General features: G+C 44.7%; 1 protein-coding gene across 1 annotated transcript in view; it reads right to left on the reverse strand.

Annotated features, from left to right (window-relative positions):
• Bpifc (BPI fold containing family C) overlaps positions 1-16484 on the reverse strand; it is a 39598-nt gene that overhangs the window by 1527 nt on the left and 21587 nt on the right. Inside the window, exons 9-15 of the mRNA XM_047551006.1 lie at positions 15401-15577; positions 14331-14384; positions 13337-13507; positions 12315-12382; positions 3536-3578; positions 826-889; positions 6-82 (exon numbers count right to left, since the gene is read on the reverse strand). Coding sequence (XP_047406962.1) covers positions 6-82; positions 826-889; positions 3536-3578; positions 12315-12382; positions 13337-13507; positions 14331-14384; positions 15401-15577 — 654 coding nt within the window. The remainder of the gene's footprint in view (positions 1-5; positions 83-825; positions 890-3535; positions 3579-12314; positions 12383-13336; positions 13508-14330; positions 14385-15400; positions 15578-16484) is intronic.

The following is a 16484-nucleotide window of genomic DNA, read 5'->3' on the forward strand; positions in this document are numbered from 1 at the left end:
CTTACCTCCAAAACTTCGATGTCTGAATTGACGAATGAGAGCTTGTGTGGGTTGGGCAGAGGAAATCCTTGCTGCAATTTTGCTAAAATATAGAAAGATGTAAGACAACTAGGCATGGGTACAGATGTTTTGGCAAACTCTTTAGCAAGAGACAAACAAGAAGCTTTTAAATAATTTATTTCTTCATTCCTCCTGACATGTCCCTAGGATTTTTCTGGAAGAATTGTTAATTCATCCTTGTTTGGTAAGAATGCACCCGCAATTAACATGCATTTGAACATCAGAAAAATGCTGTCCATTTTATATTTTGAAAATGTAAAATATATAAAAAATGCTGCCCTATTTGTATTTTGAAAATTCCTAATTGGTGGGTCCTGAGAACATTTTGGTGTCTAATATAAAAAATAGTATTTTAACTCAGCCAAGCTCTAGATGCTGCAGTTTGTGAATAATTGCAGGGCAGACAGAGACCCAGGGCTGTCATTCATTAAACTGTTTATCCAGAATAGTGTTCCTCGCATGAGAACCACATGATACTTCCTAGGGAGAATCATCTCATTTCAGGTTGAACTGAGGAAGACTCTTTACTGAGAGAGTGGTTTCGATCTCCTTCGCTCAGCCAGAGCTAATGCTTAATTTATAAAACGAGTTGCTTACGAGGCTTGGACCTGCAATAAGTCATTTGGAACCCTATTGTGGACGATATATACTGTAAATTTCTGGCTCTGGTCTGGATTCCTAAAAACATTTTAAAAGTGGAAAGTCCCAAACAATCCCCAAGGTTTAACCATTATCAGAGTCACGTCATTTCCCAGAATCCCTTACTGTTGGCCAGTGGGAGGACTCCAAAGTGAAGAATGGAGGACAGAATATTCTCAAACCTCAAGATCTGAAAAGAAAGAGGAAACCACATCAGTTGCCAAATCAGGGCACTTTGCAAGTCCCAGGCCTGGTTTGGACATTCCCTTTTCCAAGAACTCATCAGGACAGAAAGCATTAACGAGAGTTTCTCACAAGGATATACTTTCTTTGTGGAAACTCTTTTGATGGTTTCCTAACTATTTTTCCCATTGGGGATAAACACATCTGTTTCCGTCTACACTGGACCTTGGTGACAGCAAATGCACAGAAACACATTGGTGGTAGCTTAGTTATCCCCCAAGAAGGATAATCAAGAATTAACAGATTTCTCAATTAGCAGCCTTCCCTTTCTTTACTGGGAACTTTAACCACAGAAATTCCTTTGCATTATGTTATGCTCTGAAGTCCGTTGCATTATCAGAACATCCAATTTATCTTTAATAAACGTGTTGGTTCCTGGGAAAATTTAGGTTTTAAAAATAAATGGATCAAGCCAGGAGTGGTGGCACATGCCTATAATCCCAGAGACTGGGGAGGCTGAGGCAGGAGGATCATGAGTTCAAAGCTAGCCTCAGCAACTTATGGAGGCCCTGAGCAACTTAGTGAGACCCTGTCTCAAAATAAAACCTAAAAAGGACTGGGGATGTGCCTCATTTGATAAGCACCCCTGGGTTCAATCCCCAATACCAAAAAATAAAAATAAAAATAAATAAATGGATCAGGATGAACAAAAATCCATTAGATGAGTCCTTTTCAAGCATCCCATATGCTGAGCAATAAAAACCTCTTTGCATCATAGCAAGTGTGGCTTTGAAGCCAGACTTTCTGCCTTACCCTCTTGCTCTTAACATGTATTATGTGCTGTTGGGAAAGTTAATTAACTTCTTTGTGCCTCAATTTCCTCAACTATAAAATGAAGATAATAATAGTAAGCTATGTTAATAAACTCATAGGGCGGGCATCAGGATCAAACAAGTTCATAATATATAAAATGCCTCTTATAAACAATTGCCATCTTTTCCTGAAATGCCCCATGTTGATACTGAGCAGTTTATTGGGGTCTTCAGGAAGACTTGGATGATTTTGCCTCCTCTTTGGTTTCAGGAGATAGTATTTGTGAGAAAGTCAGCTATGTCTTCTTGACTATAGTCTCTCGTGGCATGTACCGAATGCATAACAGACTCTAGTTAGGCTATGCTCTGGGGTGCTAACCAACAGAACCTAAGGCGATACTGGTATTTTAGACCTCAGGGTCTCACATGAAAGGTATGACTTATTTTCCAGCTTATGAATCCAATCCTCCTGAATTTTAATCTCCCCAAACTGAAAATTAGGATGCTTCTTTAAAATTAAAGAAGCAAACAAAATCTTGTTTGACCTCCTGGCTAAATTCCCTGACTTTTGGGCTTATCCCCCTCTCCCCATCTATCCCTATCTTATTACTATTTCTGTTGAACATGGCAATGATTAACTCAGTTCCTCCCATCTCCCACACACTGCCTTGGGAGAGCTTGAGTACTTGTCTAAGGCCACGTAGCAGCCACTGCGCTAAGTGAATTCCATGTATAGTTTCAGCTAATCTCTCAACAACTCTGACGTCCTAAGCCCCAGCTCTGTACTTGCTTGCACTGCCCATTCTGATTTATTTTTCTCTATAGTGTTTTTCATTATATACAATATATATTTGTTTGTTGTCTGTACCTTCTCTCTGCCCACATACACATATGCACAGTCTCACACCTTCTAGAACTGGTCCAAATAGTGGTACTATTGACATTTGGGGATGGTTAATTTGTTGTAGGGGATCTGTCTTGTGCATTGTGGGATGTCTGACCACTGTACCCAGAGCATCCCTCTTCCCACCCCAGGCTGTGATAACCAAAAATGTCTTCAGACATTGCCAGGTGTCCCTGGAGGGCTTAAGTTGACCCTCGTTTAACCACTGCCCTGGAATGTAAGTACCATGAGGGTAGGCTTTTTCTGTTTTCTAAATAATTAGGCAGTGCCAGGCTCCTAATTATTTGTAAATAAATAAATAATATTAAGAGCCAACATTTGTGTAGGGCTAAGAGTGAACTATGAACTGTTCCCCTAAGGCGTAGTCTAACACCAAAATCCATGAAGCAACTTCTCTATGAAAAACTGAACTAGTGTGATTTAACCTTGAAGCCTGGGTGCAGGGGTTTTCCAAGTTGTTTTTTGGGGTGTCCACTCCCAAGTAGGTGGTCCCCAGTCTGGGCTTCCCCACTCCACAAAAGGTATCTACACAGCCAGCCTTGATCTAATTTTAGGAGACGGGTAGAAGGTGTTTGAAAGAACAATCCCAATCATGGCCCCATAATTTACACAGAAGCTCTTAGGGATTCTGGATCTTTGATTTAATTCTAGACAATTATTTTACCTAGAAAATGGGTCCTTGAGAATACCTGTTTTCCTAGCATTACATAATCTTAACGGTCTTTTGAGTTCTTTAAAAAGTCTTTCTTCATAAATAAAAGCACATCAGAGAGCTCAGGGGCTCACTAGCTGAGTTAGCCGCCTAAAGAATTTCAAGGTTAACACCTGCAGTCATGGAGAATATAAGAACTCAGAGACACAGAAAGCAACCAAGCTGCCATTATATAAAGTTCTCATTCTTCCCTAGCCAGGGAACCCTGAGGGCTCAGGTTCCTACCTTGATATCACTGCGGTTGGACTCTGGCACAGTCAGGCGGAATCTGCAAGGGAATAAGAAAAAATTAGAAAGGGGATATTTAAAAACCCGAAGAAACAAAACAACAAAAAAGGGGATTTTTTTTTTTTTTAGCTCAAAAAGTCACTAGTTTTTTCTTTTTTTTTTTAAACCACAAAAACAATTTGGAAAGGCATAGAATTCTATTACATCTTCTACCCCTGGACTTTGCTGCTTAAGAAGCAGAGCAGGTGTACTGGAGCATCACATGATGCCCCATTCATAGGTACAATTTCCATGTTTTTGCATATCAATTAATAAGTAAACAAAGATAAAAATATACTCTCTTGAAAAAAAAGAAGGCAAACAGACAAGCAGAAGGCTGGAGCGAGTAACCAGGGTGGCTGCCCAAATGCCTGTGCTTACGCGTGGGACTTAGAGTTGGCAAACTGAGTGCAGAACAATGGTAAGAAATAGTTTTCAGGTCATCTGGCCGTGAACTCAACCTTTAAACTTTCCTGAACCCTTATTGAAATCCCAGTAACCGTACCTATGCTCAGTCTCTGTGATCCCCCGAGGGCTGTGTTACCCAGGCCATTTATGAAGTTGCTCAACTGTAACATGTAAGGGAACAGGAGCTAAGAGCCACCTGATGTGAAGGCAGGTGCAGTATGACTGTCAGCACAGTTTCAACGTCATTTCCACCTTATCCCTAATCTCTCTGGATCTTAATTTTGTCGACTATAAAATAGGAATGATATCTAGTTTATAGGGCTGTTGTGCAAATTTAATGAGAGAATGCATGTAAAATGCTTAGAATTGTGCTTATTATTCTATAAATGTGAGCCATTTTTAACATGAGCAGAAATACCAAAGGCCAGCACATAATGACCTTGATATTCTTTGTCAAATACTGAGAAAGTGCTTGCTACAGGTCCAAGTAACAAGATGCCCCCTCCCCAATATACCTGGTATGGGTGGATGATGACATGTCCTGATGCTTGATATTTTATGGGAGTGTTCATAAGTGAACTCAAGGCCAACATCGTCCCTGTCCCTGTTTTGCTAAGGGCTAATCCCTAGGGAGCTCTCCCAACATGCATGCTTGATTTTCTATGCAATAGTAATGGGAAGAAGTAGTGATCAATAGGGAGGACCACTTCAATTTGCAGGTAGGAAAACTGAGGTCCAAGGAGGGGCAGCGTTAATAACCAGTTGGCACTGGAACTCAGATCTCTAGGTGTTCCTCTTAGAACTCCCTTCCTATTAAGGATGCCACCTCGTCTTGCTTTCCCCCTTTGCTTTCTGTGCCTCACTCCTGCTCAGGTCTAGCGCCTCCCTTCTGCATCAGCCTTCTGAGGGGCCTCTCTGCCTCAGGTCTTGATCCACTCCAATCCATTCTCTACAATATCCCAGAAGGAGGGGTATCTCAGGCATGTCTGATGAGGACACTCCCCATCCAATTTTTTTTTTTTTTTTTTTTTTTTTTTTTTTTTTGTGGTACTGGGGATCGAACTCAGGGCCTTGTGCTTGTGAGGCAAGCACTCTACCTGCTGAGCTATCTCCCCAGCCCCCCATCCAATTTTTTTAATGGCTTAGGATAAAGTCTAAGACAGAAATACAGCACTTGAGACTTTCTGTACCCTGGCTCCTAGCTGCCTTTTCAGCCTTATCTCTTCATTCTCTTTCTTGAAGTTTATCCTTACTAACCCCAAATTGTTTAGTGCTATGTAATTTTTTTACTCACCAGGCACTGTAGACCTGAGGTTAAAAAGGTATTGACTTCAAAACACTCATCAAAAAAATCCTGGAAACTTAATAAATGTCTATAAAAAGCAACACTACCGCCAATGTTCAATGTACTCAGCACCATTCAGTTAGACACAAATTTAAGGTTGGCTGCATTTGAATATATGCAGTAGAATTTTAGGCTGGAGTTCAAACATTAGAGTGACTGAGGAAGATCTTAGGGACTTGGAGATATGTCCTTGTACATTCTATACTACTTTGTCCTCTCTGCCTCAGCTCGTACTGGTCCCTCTTTCTGAACATTGTCTTTTCCCTTTCTCTCTCTTTTTAGAAAATATTTTGTTTTAGTTGTAGGTGGACACAATACCTTTATTTTATTTTTATGTGGTGCTGAGGATCAAACCCAGGTCCTCGCGCATGCTAAGTGAGCACTCTACCCCTGAGCCACAACCCTAGCCCTGGTTAATCAATTAAGATTTAGCTGGAGTGCTGCCTCTCTGAAAAATCTATGACTACATTTTTTAAAAATAGATTTTCTTCCTTTTTTTTTTAAAAGAGAATTTCGCAGAAGAGTTTGTTGCTTATTGTCAGCCAGTATCATGTTAGCATGAATTAGGTTTTGAAATAGCTTCAGATTAATAACTAATCACAAAAAAAACCCAAACAAAACAAACAGTTAAGTCCAGTAAGGAACAGAGATGATATCATTGGCTCTGAGACTTAATGATCTCAGTGGGAAGTGAGGACCAGGATCTGTAGGGCAATTTTTTTGTGTACTGGGGATTGAACTCAGGGGCACTCAACCACTGAGCCACATCCCCAGTCCCATTTTGTATTCTGTTTAGACACAGGGTCTCACTGAGTTGCTTAGAGCCTTGCCATTGTTGAGGCTGACTTTGAACCTGAGATCCTCCTGCCTCAGCCTCCGGAGCTGCTGGGATTACAGGCATGTGCCACCGCACCCAGTAGTAGGGCATCTTTGAGGCCATAGCTGAGGGAATGTGAGGACTCTCCCTGGTCTCACTGTCATGTGGGCCAGCCTCTTATACTTCAGAAATCCAGCCTGCGTAATGGTGGAGCACACCTAAGAGTTTCCTCTTATTTCTCTCCTTACAAGCCCAAGCCCTGGCTCAGGAGCAGCTGCAAGGAACGAGCTTGCCAGTGGTTTCCAGTGAACCAAAGTATCCTTTCTCCAAGGGCCATCCCTGTCTGATTTCTGGTTCTTCAGGCACGTGTGAAGGTTTGCTTACTAAGGAACTGTTCTCTCCAACCGCAGAAGGGCTGGTGGAGCAGAGCAAACTCCCAGCTCCTGGTTCTGCAAAACAGATGGGCTCTATTCAGGCCACTAGGTGGCGCCGGACGTCAGTCCTTTGACTTCATCCTCTGGCCAACTCAAAGTCCTGCTGATTCTTCCCACAGAGCTTTGGGGAGGAAGCCAGCTCAAACAGACCTACCCTGAGGACATACATGCATCCAAGTTGGGCTGGGGATGTAGTTCAGTGATAGAATGCCGAGCTAGCACGCACATGCGTGTGAGCACACACGCGCAGAGAATGTAGCCTATTTAAAAGTTTTATTGCCTGGATGGACAACCAGGGCGAGAGTGAAAACTGAAGCATAGCAAAAGGTCACTCATGATCTGGATCGGGATAGCAAATGGGACAAAATGAAGGCCTAGGGGCAAGGCCAAGTGTCACAAGTGCTAACAGTGTCCCTCCTCCAACCCTGTGCTGTGGCGGACAAGGAAAATCCATCCTACGACTCAACACCCTGTGAACTCTCCTTTCTGTCCTTTTCTGCAGCTGTCAACTCCCTGAGGGTGGAGGTCCATCCTCAATTACTGCATTCTCAGGATCTAGCCTGGTAGAGGTAGGAAGGTTTCCAAGGAGCGGACCCTTGAACTGAAATAAGAAGGATGAGCAGGATTCCAAAAGGAAAATGGGGAAGGAAGAGGGAGGAGGTCAGGCAGAGGCTGCGAAGACCCCGGCAGGGAACAGAGAACTGCCAGGAGGACGCGGCAGGAGGACACAGGGGAGAGATGGTGGCTGACCAGGAGGGGTGACTCGGCCGTGTTGGGATTTTTGATCTTTTGCTTAAGAGCAAAGACTCCATTGAGGGTTTGTAGGAAGAGAGGCCACATCTGTGCTTTGTAAAAACCACTCTGAGTGCAGCAAGGAGAGAGATGGGCAGGACAGGAGGTCTCAGGTGCTTCCTTGTAATGTGCCACGCAAGAGGAGGAATTCAATTTCTGCCTGTAATTCTGAGGGAGGGAGAGAAGCTATACATAGGAAGCAATTAGAGGAAAATAAAAAGCAGTGCAGGCAACAGCTAACTAATGGCATCAACCCAGGTGCCTGTCAATCGATGAATTAAGAAATTATGGTATATATATATACACACAAACAATATAATTCTACTGAGCCATAAAGAAGAATGAAATTATGGTAAATGGATGGAAATGGGAAATATCATGATAAGTGAAATAAGCCAAACTCAGAAACTTAGAGATCAAATGTTTTCTTTCATATGCAGAAGCTAGAGTAAAATAAAGAAAAGGGAGAAGGAAGGCGTGTGCCAAGTGTGCGTTCCCTGGACCTGTCCGGGGTACCGTTCCAGGAGAACCTGTGAGTCCATTCTGCCTGGACAACTTCTTTCCTGGGTTTCTGTTCTCGTGGCTCGTGCTGTGGAAGGTTTATCCGCCCACACTGTCAGGATGGAGTCGGGCAGTGATTCCATTTGCTCGTAGTCAGCTGTGTTTGCTTTCTCTGATTACGTTGATTGGAGGGGTTGCAGGGTGTGTGTGTGTGTGTGTGTGTGTGTGTGTGTGTGTGTTGGTAATGGAGTGGGGTGCAGTTGGGAACATTTGGAGTCTCAATCATAGCAACATTAAAAAAAATGTTCTGAAGTTCTAAATGGTTCAACAGTTATACAAATTTGATTGTTCTGAGTTTTGCATGTGATTAAGAGGGTGAGAATTAAGTCACCTGGATGAGGACCTGAACAGGGAAAGTGTCATGAGAGCTGGTCTCTCTGTATCAGCCTTTAAATGTCAACTATGTGCCCCACCCTGTTCCGGAGCTGCTTCTTGTTTGGAACAAAAGACTCCATGGCAGATAGAGCAGTCAGAGTCTGCTTTTGGCTTTGGGGGCCAACCCTCCAGCTTTTAGGACCAGCCTGACTTGTCATATCTCTTGGGACCAGTCTGTCCCTCCTTTGTTGTCAGACTTGGATCCTAAATGGGCAAAGAGGATGAACCGCTGGGACTGCTAAGTGATCTGTGCTGGGTGAAGTGCTAAGTGCTTTACATCTTGTCACCCACCCAGCGACCTGTGCAGTGGTGAGCAGCTTTGCTCTGAGGACATTGATACTTAAAGAGGTTAAGTCATTTGATCAAGGTCACCCAGCTGGCAGGAGACTGAGGTAGAATCCAAATTGGGATACGCCTGGCTCCAGGACTGCTCTTAACACGAGGTGCCCAAAGAGGTCAAGTGCGTTATTCATATTCCTAGCTATTGCTTTCTTTATTCTTTCCTCCTCTTGATCCAGCAATGAGAGGAGGGCTGTGTGCCTTTTCCATTTCAGGACACCAGTGCCATCTCTCTGGGCTTTCGATACTCAATATCGAGAGTAAGCATGCGACCTGTTTCAGTTTTGTTTAACTCCTTGTTTGTGGGTTTTCTCTTCTGAGCAAGGATATCTGCCTCCTACATCCTAGGCCTAAGTGTTAATTTCGGAGTCTTAGCTCTTCACTATCTCAAAGGAAGGGTAGTGTAGGAAGTAACCACTCACCCGGGGTGTGCAGGGGTACAGTGCTTGCCTAGCATGCACAAGGCCTGGGTTCCATCCCAGCACCATGAAGCAAACAAACAGAAAACCTCCCAAGGGTTTGGAAAGGTTCAAGTTCTTCTCAACCACTAATAACTCTGCGACCTTGACTGAGTCATTTGACCTCTATGAGCCATCAACTGGGGGATAATAGCACTGACCTCCAGAACTGTTCACCTGATCTGCGATCATTTACTGAGCGCCATGCCAGGTCCTGGAGACGCATAGTTGTAAGATTTCCATGAAACCATATGGGTGCCATGCAGGGCACAGGACCTAGATGGTAATGGGGCTGGATAGTAAAGAGGAGACCCAAACTGAAGAGCCCCCATTGCTGGGCAGGAGACAGGGGAGCGGGGTACATTCTGAATAGGGACACTCTTGAAATGACCTTGTAGGGGTCACGGGTGTAGCTCGAGCTCAGTGGTAGAGCACTTGCTTGGCATGTGCAAGGCCCTGGGTTTGGTTCCCTGCACTGCAAAACAGAACAAAAAGCCCCAGCCCTCACATAGTCTTGAATAATCAAGTACTTCCTTGTCCTGGCTGAGAGTGGCCTCCAATTTCAAATAATAGTCGTCACCAAACTTTCTTGAGCACCAAACACGCACTTCAGTTGTATTAACTCACATTCCTACAACAACCGCCTGAAGTAGCTTTTACTGATTTAATGTTATTTTAATTTTTTGCAGACCTGGCGATTGGACCCAGGGCCTCTCACAAGCGAGGCACTCTACATTCCCAGCCCCCCAAATAGGTTTTATTAGAGCATCATTTCATAGAGGAGGAGGATGTGGAGACCCAGAGAGGGGAGTAGATTCCCTGAGACCACACAGCTAACACACGGCAGGGCTGGAATCTGAACGCAGCCAGACTGACTCCAAAGTTCATGATCTTTCTACCTGTCTAAACCTGTCACACAGGGTTTGTCTGATTTTTGCATCAGATGTCTGTGCAGCAGCCCTGAGTGACCCCAGAGGGACACAATGAGGCAGCGGTTGGCAGAAGGTGGTGCTGGAAACCTATTTGGAGATCCCGTGCTCCTTCCTCCCTCTCTTGGTTTTCTGAACCACAGATCCCCACCCGTGTTACTCCTTTCCTGCTGCGTCTCTCTGACATCACCCAGGGCCAAACCAGCTCGTCCTGACAGGCAGCGCTGGTGAAGCCCGGGAGTGGAGGAGCCTGCTGGGGAGGCGTGTGGGTGGCCCAGCGACCGCTCTTACTGCCAGAGGCCGAGGCTGGCTCAGCCTGGTCTCCGTGACTTCAAAAAGGCTTGTGAGGCGCTGCCCACTGCTCCGCTCCAAGGTGCTCCCCGCCTGGCCCAAGCCCTGAAGGAACCACCCGTGCGCGGGGCGGCTTGGGCGGTTTCCGTCTTCTCCAGGTGCTTGGGCTCAGTTAGCACCCGCCCTTCGTGCTCCCGTCGTCAGGTCCCGGCCTCTCTTCCTGATGCCTCTTTCCTCTGTCTTCCAATGAGGCCTCTCTGACTCACAGTCCGGTCCAACAGTACCAGCCCTCCCTTCCTCCGGTGGCTGCCCAGGGTGCCCCAGCTCCTTACCCTCTGACCGTTCCCTCCATCCTCCTGCCCTCTGGTTCACATCCTCTCACCTAGTAGATCAAGGATCAAGGATCCTTGGATTAAGGATTCTTCAATCAAGGATCACCTGTCCTGGCTCTGGGTTTCACAGCCTGAATCCTCAGGAACAGGTCCACCTGTGACTTCCGGGCTGGAGGCACTTCCCTCCTTCCTTTTTTTTTTTTTTTAGGTGGTGAGGATTCAACTCAGGGCCTCTCGAATTCTAGGCAAGTGCTCTCTACCTCTGAGCTACATCCCCAGACTCCTTTATCTGGATTTGAGACGGGGTCTCACTCAGTTGTTGAGGCTGGCCTCAAACTTGTGATGCTCCTGCCTCAGCCTCCCCAGTCACTGGGATTAAATCACTTGACTCCTAAATTATATTTTTTAAAACTCTATTTTACAACCGTATTGGAAGAAAATAAGTATCATCCAGTTTGGGTTGTTTTCTTTTTAAGTTCTTATTTTAAATATGTGAAAACATCTTCTTGGGTTCCTAAAGTACGGAGGGCTCCAGGGTCTATGCCTTTTGAGCCTCATGTGGAAGTCAGCTCTGTTTGGGGGGTCGGTAAATTTGAGTAAAGCCACTTGGATTTTTTTTTCTCTTTGGAAACCCTATTTTAAAATTTTTAATTCTTTTTATTGGAAAAACAATATAATTACAAAGAATATTTTTATGCCCCCATCTCATGATTCCACATCCTAACACAATTCTTTTCATTTGAGGGATTCACTTCCTTTGTCAGATGCAAAGTTTTTTACACTAACTCTGGTGCTTCTGCAGTTTTGTGTTCTGTTTTTCCATTTAACATTAGCTTACTGAAACACTTTCCCTGTTTCTACAGCAGTCTTTCTAACTGTTAATGTGCTCCACTGCCTTCCCCCTGTTGGTTTCTTTTCTGACTCTGCTTTTAGTGTGTTTTATTGTTTCCTATTCTTCCTTCCATGACTTGGTCTGGGACAGCTGAACTTTCTGTGTAGTCTCAATCATGACTTCGACTATCAGGTTGATTGCATCAAAGAAAATGCACTTCTAAGATAGTTCTTCCAAATGACAATTGGGGTTCAATGACCTCCATGTATGTCCTGCTTGAGTCCCTCCACACTGCAATGCCTGCCTTTGAGAACCAGCAGGGTCATGGGTCAAGGTCCTGTTCAATAACCTCTGTGTCTAGTAATGGAACCACATCGTCGGAGTCTGAAGACACCTTGGACACAATCCAGTCCAACTTCATGACTTTAGAGATAAGGAAACTGAGGCTCAAAGAGGTTAACAGACCCAATCATGGTCATAGAACCAAGAAACAACTTGAAACTTGACTCCTTAACCTGCAGCATTTATGCCCTTTCCTAAGATTGTGCTCTCTGAATTTGATGAAGGGGAACTTGTTCACATTGCTGTATCATAGAATGGGCACTTAGATTACAAAATTTTCTTACAATTATTTTGTTCCCTCTTTTATCTTAGTAGTATTCTAATGAGAAGAAAAAAACAAAAAGGAAAACTTCATGCTGCAATTTTAGTGAAGTGCATACCCTGAAATGATCTGAAGAATTTGATCACATGGGATTAACTTTACCTGTTCTCTCAATGCACTTGTTCCCAAGGTTTCCAAATGTTAAATCAACTGATCTTACCTTTTCAGAGACAATGAGCAGATCAGTCTTTGTCCCAAAATAGCCAGGCCCACACTGGTACTAGCAACCTGTAAACAACAAAAGTATTTGTCACTAAGATGACAAATCTTAGTGAATCTGCTGTTGGGGCCACACTTGAAGTTTCCAATAGTGGAAACACCATAAACCAAACTTTGCATCAAAAGAAGCTGGCAAAAAATAGCTCTGAAAATCCTGTCTTTCAGCTAGGGAAACTATCTATAAAGATTCATCACTTGAGGCTCTCCTTTAAATTATTTTTTTCTTTTCTCCTAATCTCCCTTCTCTATGTATGCCTGTGTGATTTTGCTTAGCTTCATTGTATTGCTTCCCTTCCATTGGACTGCGCTTGGACTTCATCTGATCAAGTGAACTTGAGTTCCACCTTGATGGCTTTATTTTGAGGAAAAAGGAAATCCGGCTGTCCATGTAACTGAGGTAGTGGGAAGGGCACACAGAAAGTAGAGATCGGAGAGAGACTTGACATTGAATCGGGGAGAGAGTCCTGGTCTCCCGTCCCTCCACACCCCTCCCCTGAAACTGAGGGAAACCCCAAACAGAACACCTGCTCTTAGTTGCGGAACAAGTCCTCTAGACCTCACCTGTTCTTAGTTACTTGCTTTTAGTCGACTACAGATAATACCTCCGATATGTAGGTCCTGATGATGAAGGTCCATGAAGTTCGAGCCAATCACCTTTCCCCACGGCTCAGCCATAAGTATCCCCAAACCCTGTCCTTGGGGAGATGCATCTGTGACCTGCTCTCCACCTCTCCATATGGTGGGCTCATGAATAAACTCTCCGTTCCCAAACTCCTCATTTCAGTGATTGGCATACTGTGCAGTGGGCAACCGGGCCTGGTCTAGTATCACCCCCACTCTCAACTTTATCCTCACTCTTAATCGATGCTTCGCTCCCTTTCCTCCAAACACTGAGAAGCTGCTGGTCAATGTTCCCAAGGGGACTAGCACCCACAGGCTGCCCTTCTGGCCCCCCAGACTTACGAAGTCCATGGAGACAATGGACTGGACCGTTGAGTTCTCGGGTTGGGTGAGCATCATGATGGAGGCAGGGATGTCCAGGGTGAAGTTGCCCAGCTGCAAGTTGACCGTGGGAGGCTCCGTGGCCATGATCTGCAGCATGAAGGGCTGGGACAAGATGTAGATCTCTGCAATCTGCTCCGTTCAGGCAAAGAAACAGAGACCGGATTGATACAGGGAAGCCATGATTGTGGGGTGGTCTGGGGTAATTCCATCTTACATCATGAGATTAGAATAGAGGAAGTTCTTTCATAGTAATAAAAGTAACAGGCAAAAACCCAACAGAAATAACAGCTGACGTTTATCATACATCCAGGGTGCCAGCTACCGTGCCAGGGGCTTTATGTATTGTCTCCTCACATCTTCAAAAAACCCCCGAGGCAGGTTCACTTGGTACCCCTGATTCATAATGGAGAAAGTGAGTTGGGGAGGGGTTAGGGGATTTCTCAAGGTTCAAGAGAAAACGTTGTGGAACTGAGATTTGAGCCTAGGTCTGTTCGACGAGAGCTTCTTTCTCTAAAATCTTATCATCCTTGCAGGCAGACCTGAGCCTGTAGGTCCCTTGTGTCCCACACCTAGTCCACCATAAAGGTATGCTGTTCATAGTTGCTTCACTAAGGTCACAAGTGTGACCTTTCACTTAAGGACTGAATTCTTCATTCAAGTTAATAAATAAAACTATTTCAGGTGCGGCGGAATCCTGTGGCAGGAACAAATTATTTCATGAACTCACATGCCTTTGATGGGGATTTTAACCTGTACTTTAATTCTACTTTGCCAGGTACTGTTTAGTAAATATATGGATATTTGGTTAAGAGAAAAAAAAAAAAAACTCTTAAGAAAAGAAAGATGGCATGCTGGGATCAAAAGAAAATATAAGGACTCCACGAGGAGCCTCTGGGAAGGAATTAAAATCAAAACAAGCAAACCACGCGGGGGTCCGACCCAGAACACTCACCTGGGAAAGCACGTTGCCAAGACCTTGAGAGTTCTGAATGAAATGCTTGGAAATCTGAAATAGAAGCACCACCACGTCACTGTAAAGTTTTTTACCCAGATGTCTTTTCAGGGCAAACGTCATGTCCCCTATAATTTTATGAATTATGAAGATAAAATGTTTAGGGTGACCTATTGCTTTATAGTCCAACCCCTGGGAATCTGAGGCCCAGAAAAGTAAAGTAACTCGCCCAAGGTCAGTAAGCTACACACTGTGTGTACCGTGTGGGGGCACATGCGTGTGGATGTTCCACAGGCGTTAACAACAAGGCTTGTGTTGCTATTTCCAGAGATGACTGAGCGGGATGCTTATGTCATTTACCTTCACAGATGAGCAGCCTTCAAGTCCGAAGGTAGAAGTGTCTAACTTTTGGTGCATAAGTAGCTGGTGCTGCCACACTTAACATTTTGAACATAAGACTTAGAACTACCCATGTAACTAAGGCACGGAGAAGGAGAAGATCTAAAAGGGATGCTCAGGAAAAGGTTTTGATTGACTGGCTGGAGGACGTGTTCTCACGAAAGGGAGGCACACGTGCTTATGTCCAGGAGGAGGGCTTCTGCTGGCCCAGCGCAGAGTCGTGATGATGGCCACGACCCAGAGTCACAAAGCGCATACTCTGTGCTGGGCATTGGTCTAGTGTTCTACCTGTACTTAAACTTTAGTGTCCACCACGAGTCTGCGGGTGTGGAACTCTTTCCCTAATGAGGAAACTCTGGCACGTGGACGTGAAGTGAGTTGAAATGACCAAGGGTCATAGGCAATATGTGGTGGAGGAGGTCTTAGCATTAGTTAAATCAGTCTAGAACAGTGGCCAGATACCACGTAAAAGCAAATGTGGGTCCCGAAACCCAACAGCACCCCAACTAATAACGACTGGCATTCCACATTCCTTTACTTGTGGTCCTGCTAGGAGCTGTAGCCTAACAAGGCCCAGAAATCAAAACTATGACCCGGAAATCCCAGAATGGGATGCTTAGAAAAGGACTGACTCCTGGTGCCAGTTGTCACCGTCTGTAAACTCTGCTCACCTCCTTGGTAGAGAGGGTGACACCGAAGGCCCCAGCTACGAAATGAGCAAAGGAAGCAGATTTAAAGAAATACTCGGAGATTCCAATGTAGATCATAGAGTCGCTGCGTTCCGGAAGCACAAAAGGAACTGGCGAGAAGGGGGGGTCGGCCAGGTTTTCCAGAGGGTAGAATACGCCCTGTGGGAAAGCAAAGCCCAGTTACCAAAGGAAAACTCAACTGTGCATGACTAGGGAGGGGGGCCCTGTCAAGTCCAAATAAGGAAAATTCTAGAAAGTCGGTAGGGATGAGAAATTGCAAGGCCTCCCGACTCCTGGGCCAGTGACTATTTCAAAGCTTGGATGAATCTCGTGGGCCTTTGGATGTGTCTGTCCACCCTGGGGCATACAGCACAAGCTCCTGGCTGGTCCTGTCTCAGATAAAGGAAGGAGGGACAGTCAGCTGTAGGGGCCACCTCTGAACAGTTCCTGAGGTGCCCTTAGGGGTGTCAGACCCTTGACCTTCAAAATCTGTGACTACTGACTACTGGGGAGTTGTAAAGACACTCGGAAGAGCCTAGGACTGCAAATGGTCGAAGCACTTTCAAGACCTTCCCAGTGCTACTCTCATTAGCCATCAGGGATTAGTACAAAGTGCTGCCTTGAACAACGTTCAGCTGATCTGAAAGACTCTGAGTGAAATACAAGCCAATATGCATTTTAAAAGACAATGATATTAACACGAGCACAGTGAGCATTTTTCCAGGCTCAGCAACTGCCATTCCATGCACTTATGGTCTTGACAGAAGCCAGCAGCCCTCAGTTAAACTCACCAGTCTCAGTCAGGAACAGAAGTACTGACATGTACAACCTACTCATGTATGAAGTTCTAATAAATGCTGGCTAGACTATTTGCAGGCTCTTAGCCTCAAACCTAATCCCAGAGGCAAAGACATCCTGATACTTCTCACAAAGAAGTCAGATATATGTTGTCTGCAAACAATTATTAGTCCATCAAGAAAGGGTTCAAGGGTCTTTTAAAAAGGCCCAAACATGAGGGAGTTGCTAGAAAGAAAATAAAATTATTTGAAGAGCATGTATGTATATT

The sequence above is a fragment of the Sciurus carolinensis genome, chromosome 4, assembly GCF_902686445.1.
Source record: "Sciurus carolinensis chromosome 4, mSciCar1.2, whole genome shotgun sequence".
Lineage (NCBI taxonomy): Eukaryota > Metazoa > Chordata > Mammalia > Rodentia > Sciuridae > Sciurus > Sciurus carolinensis.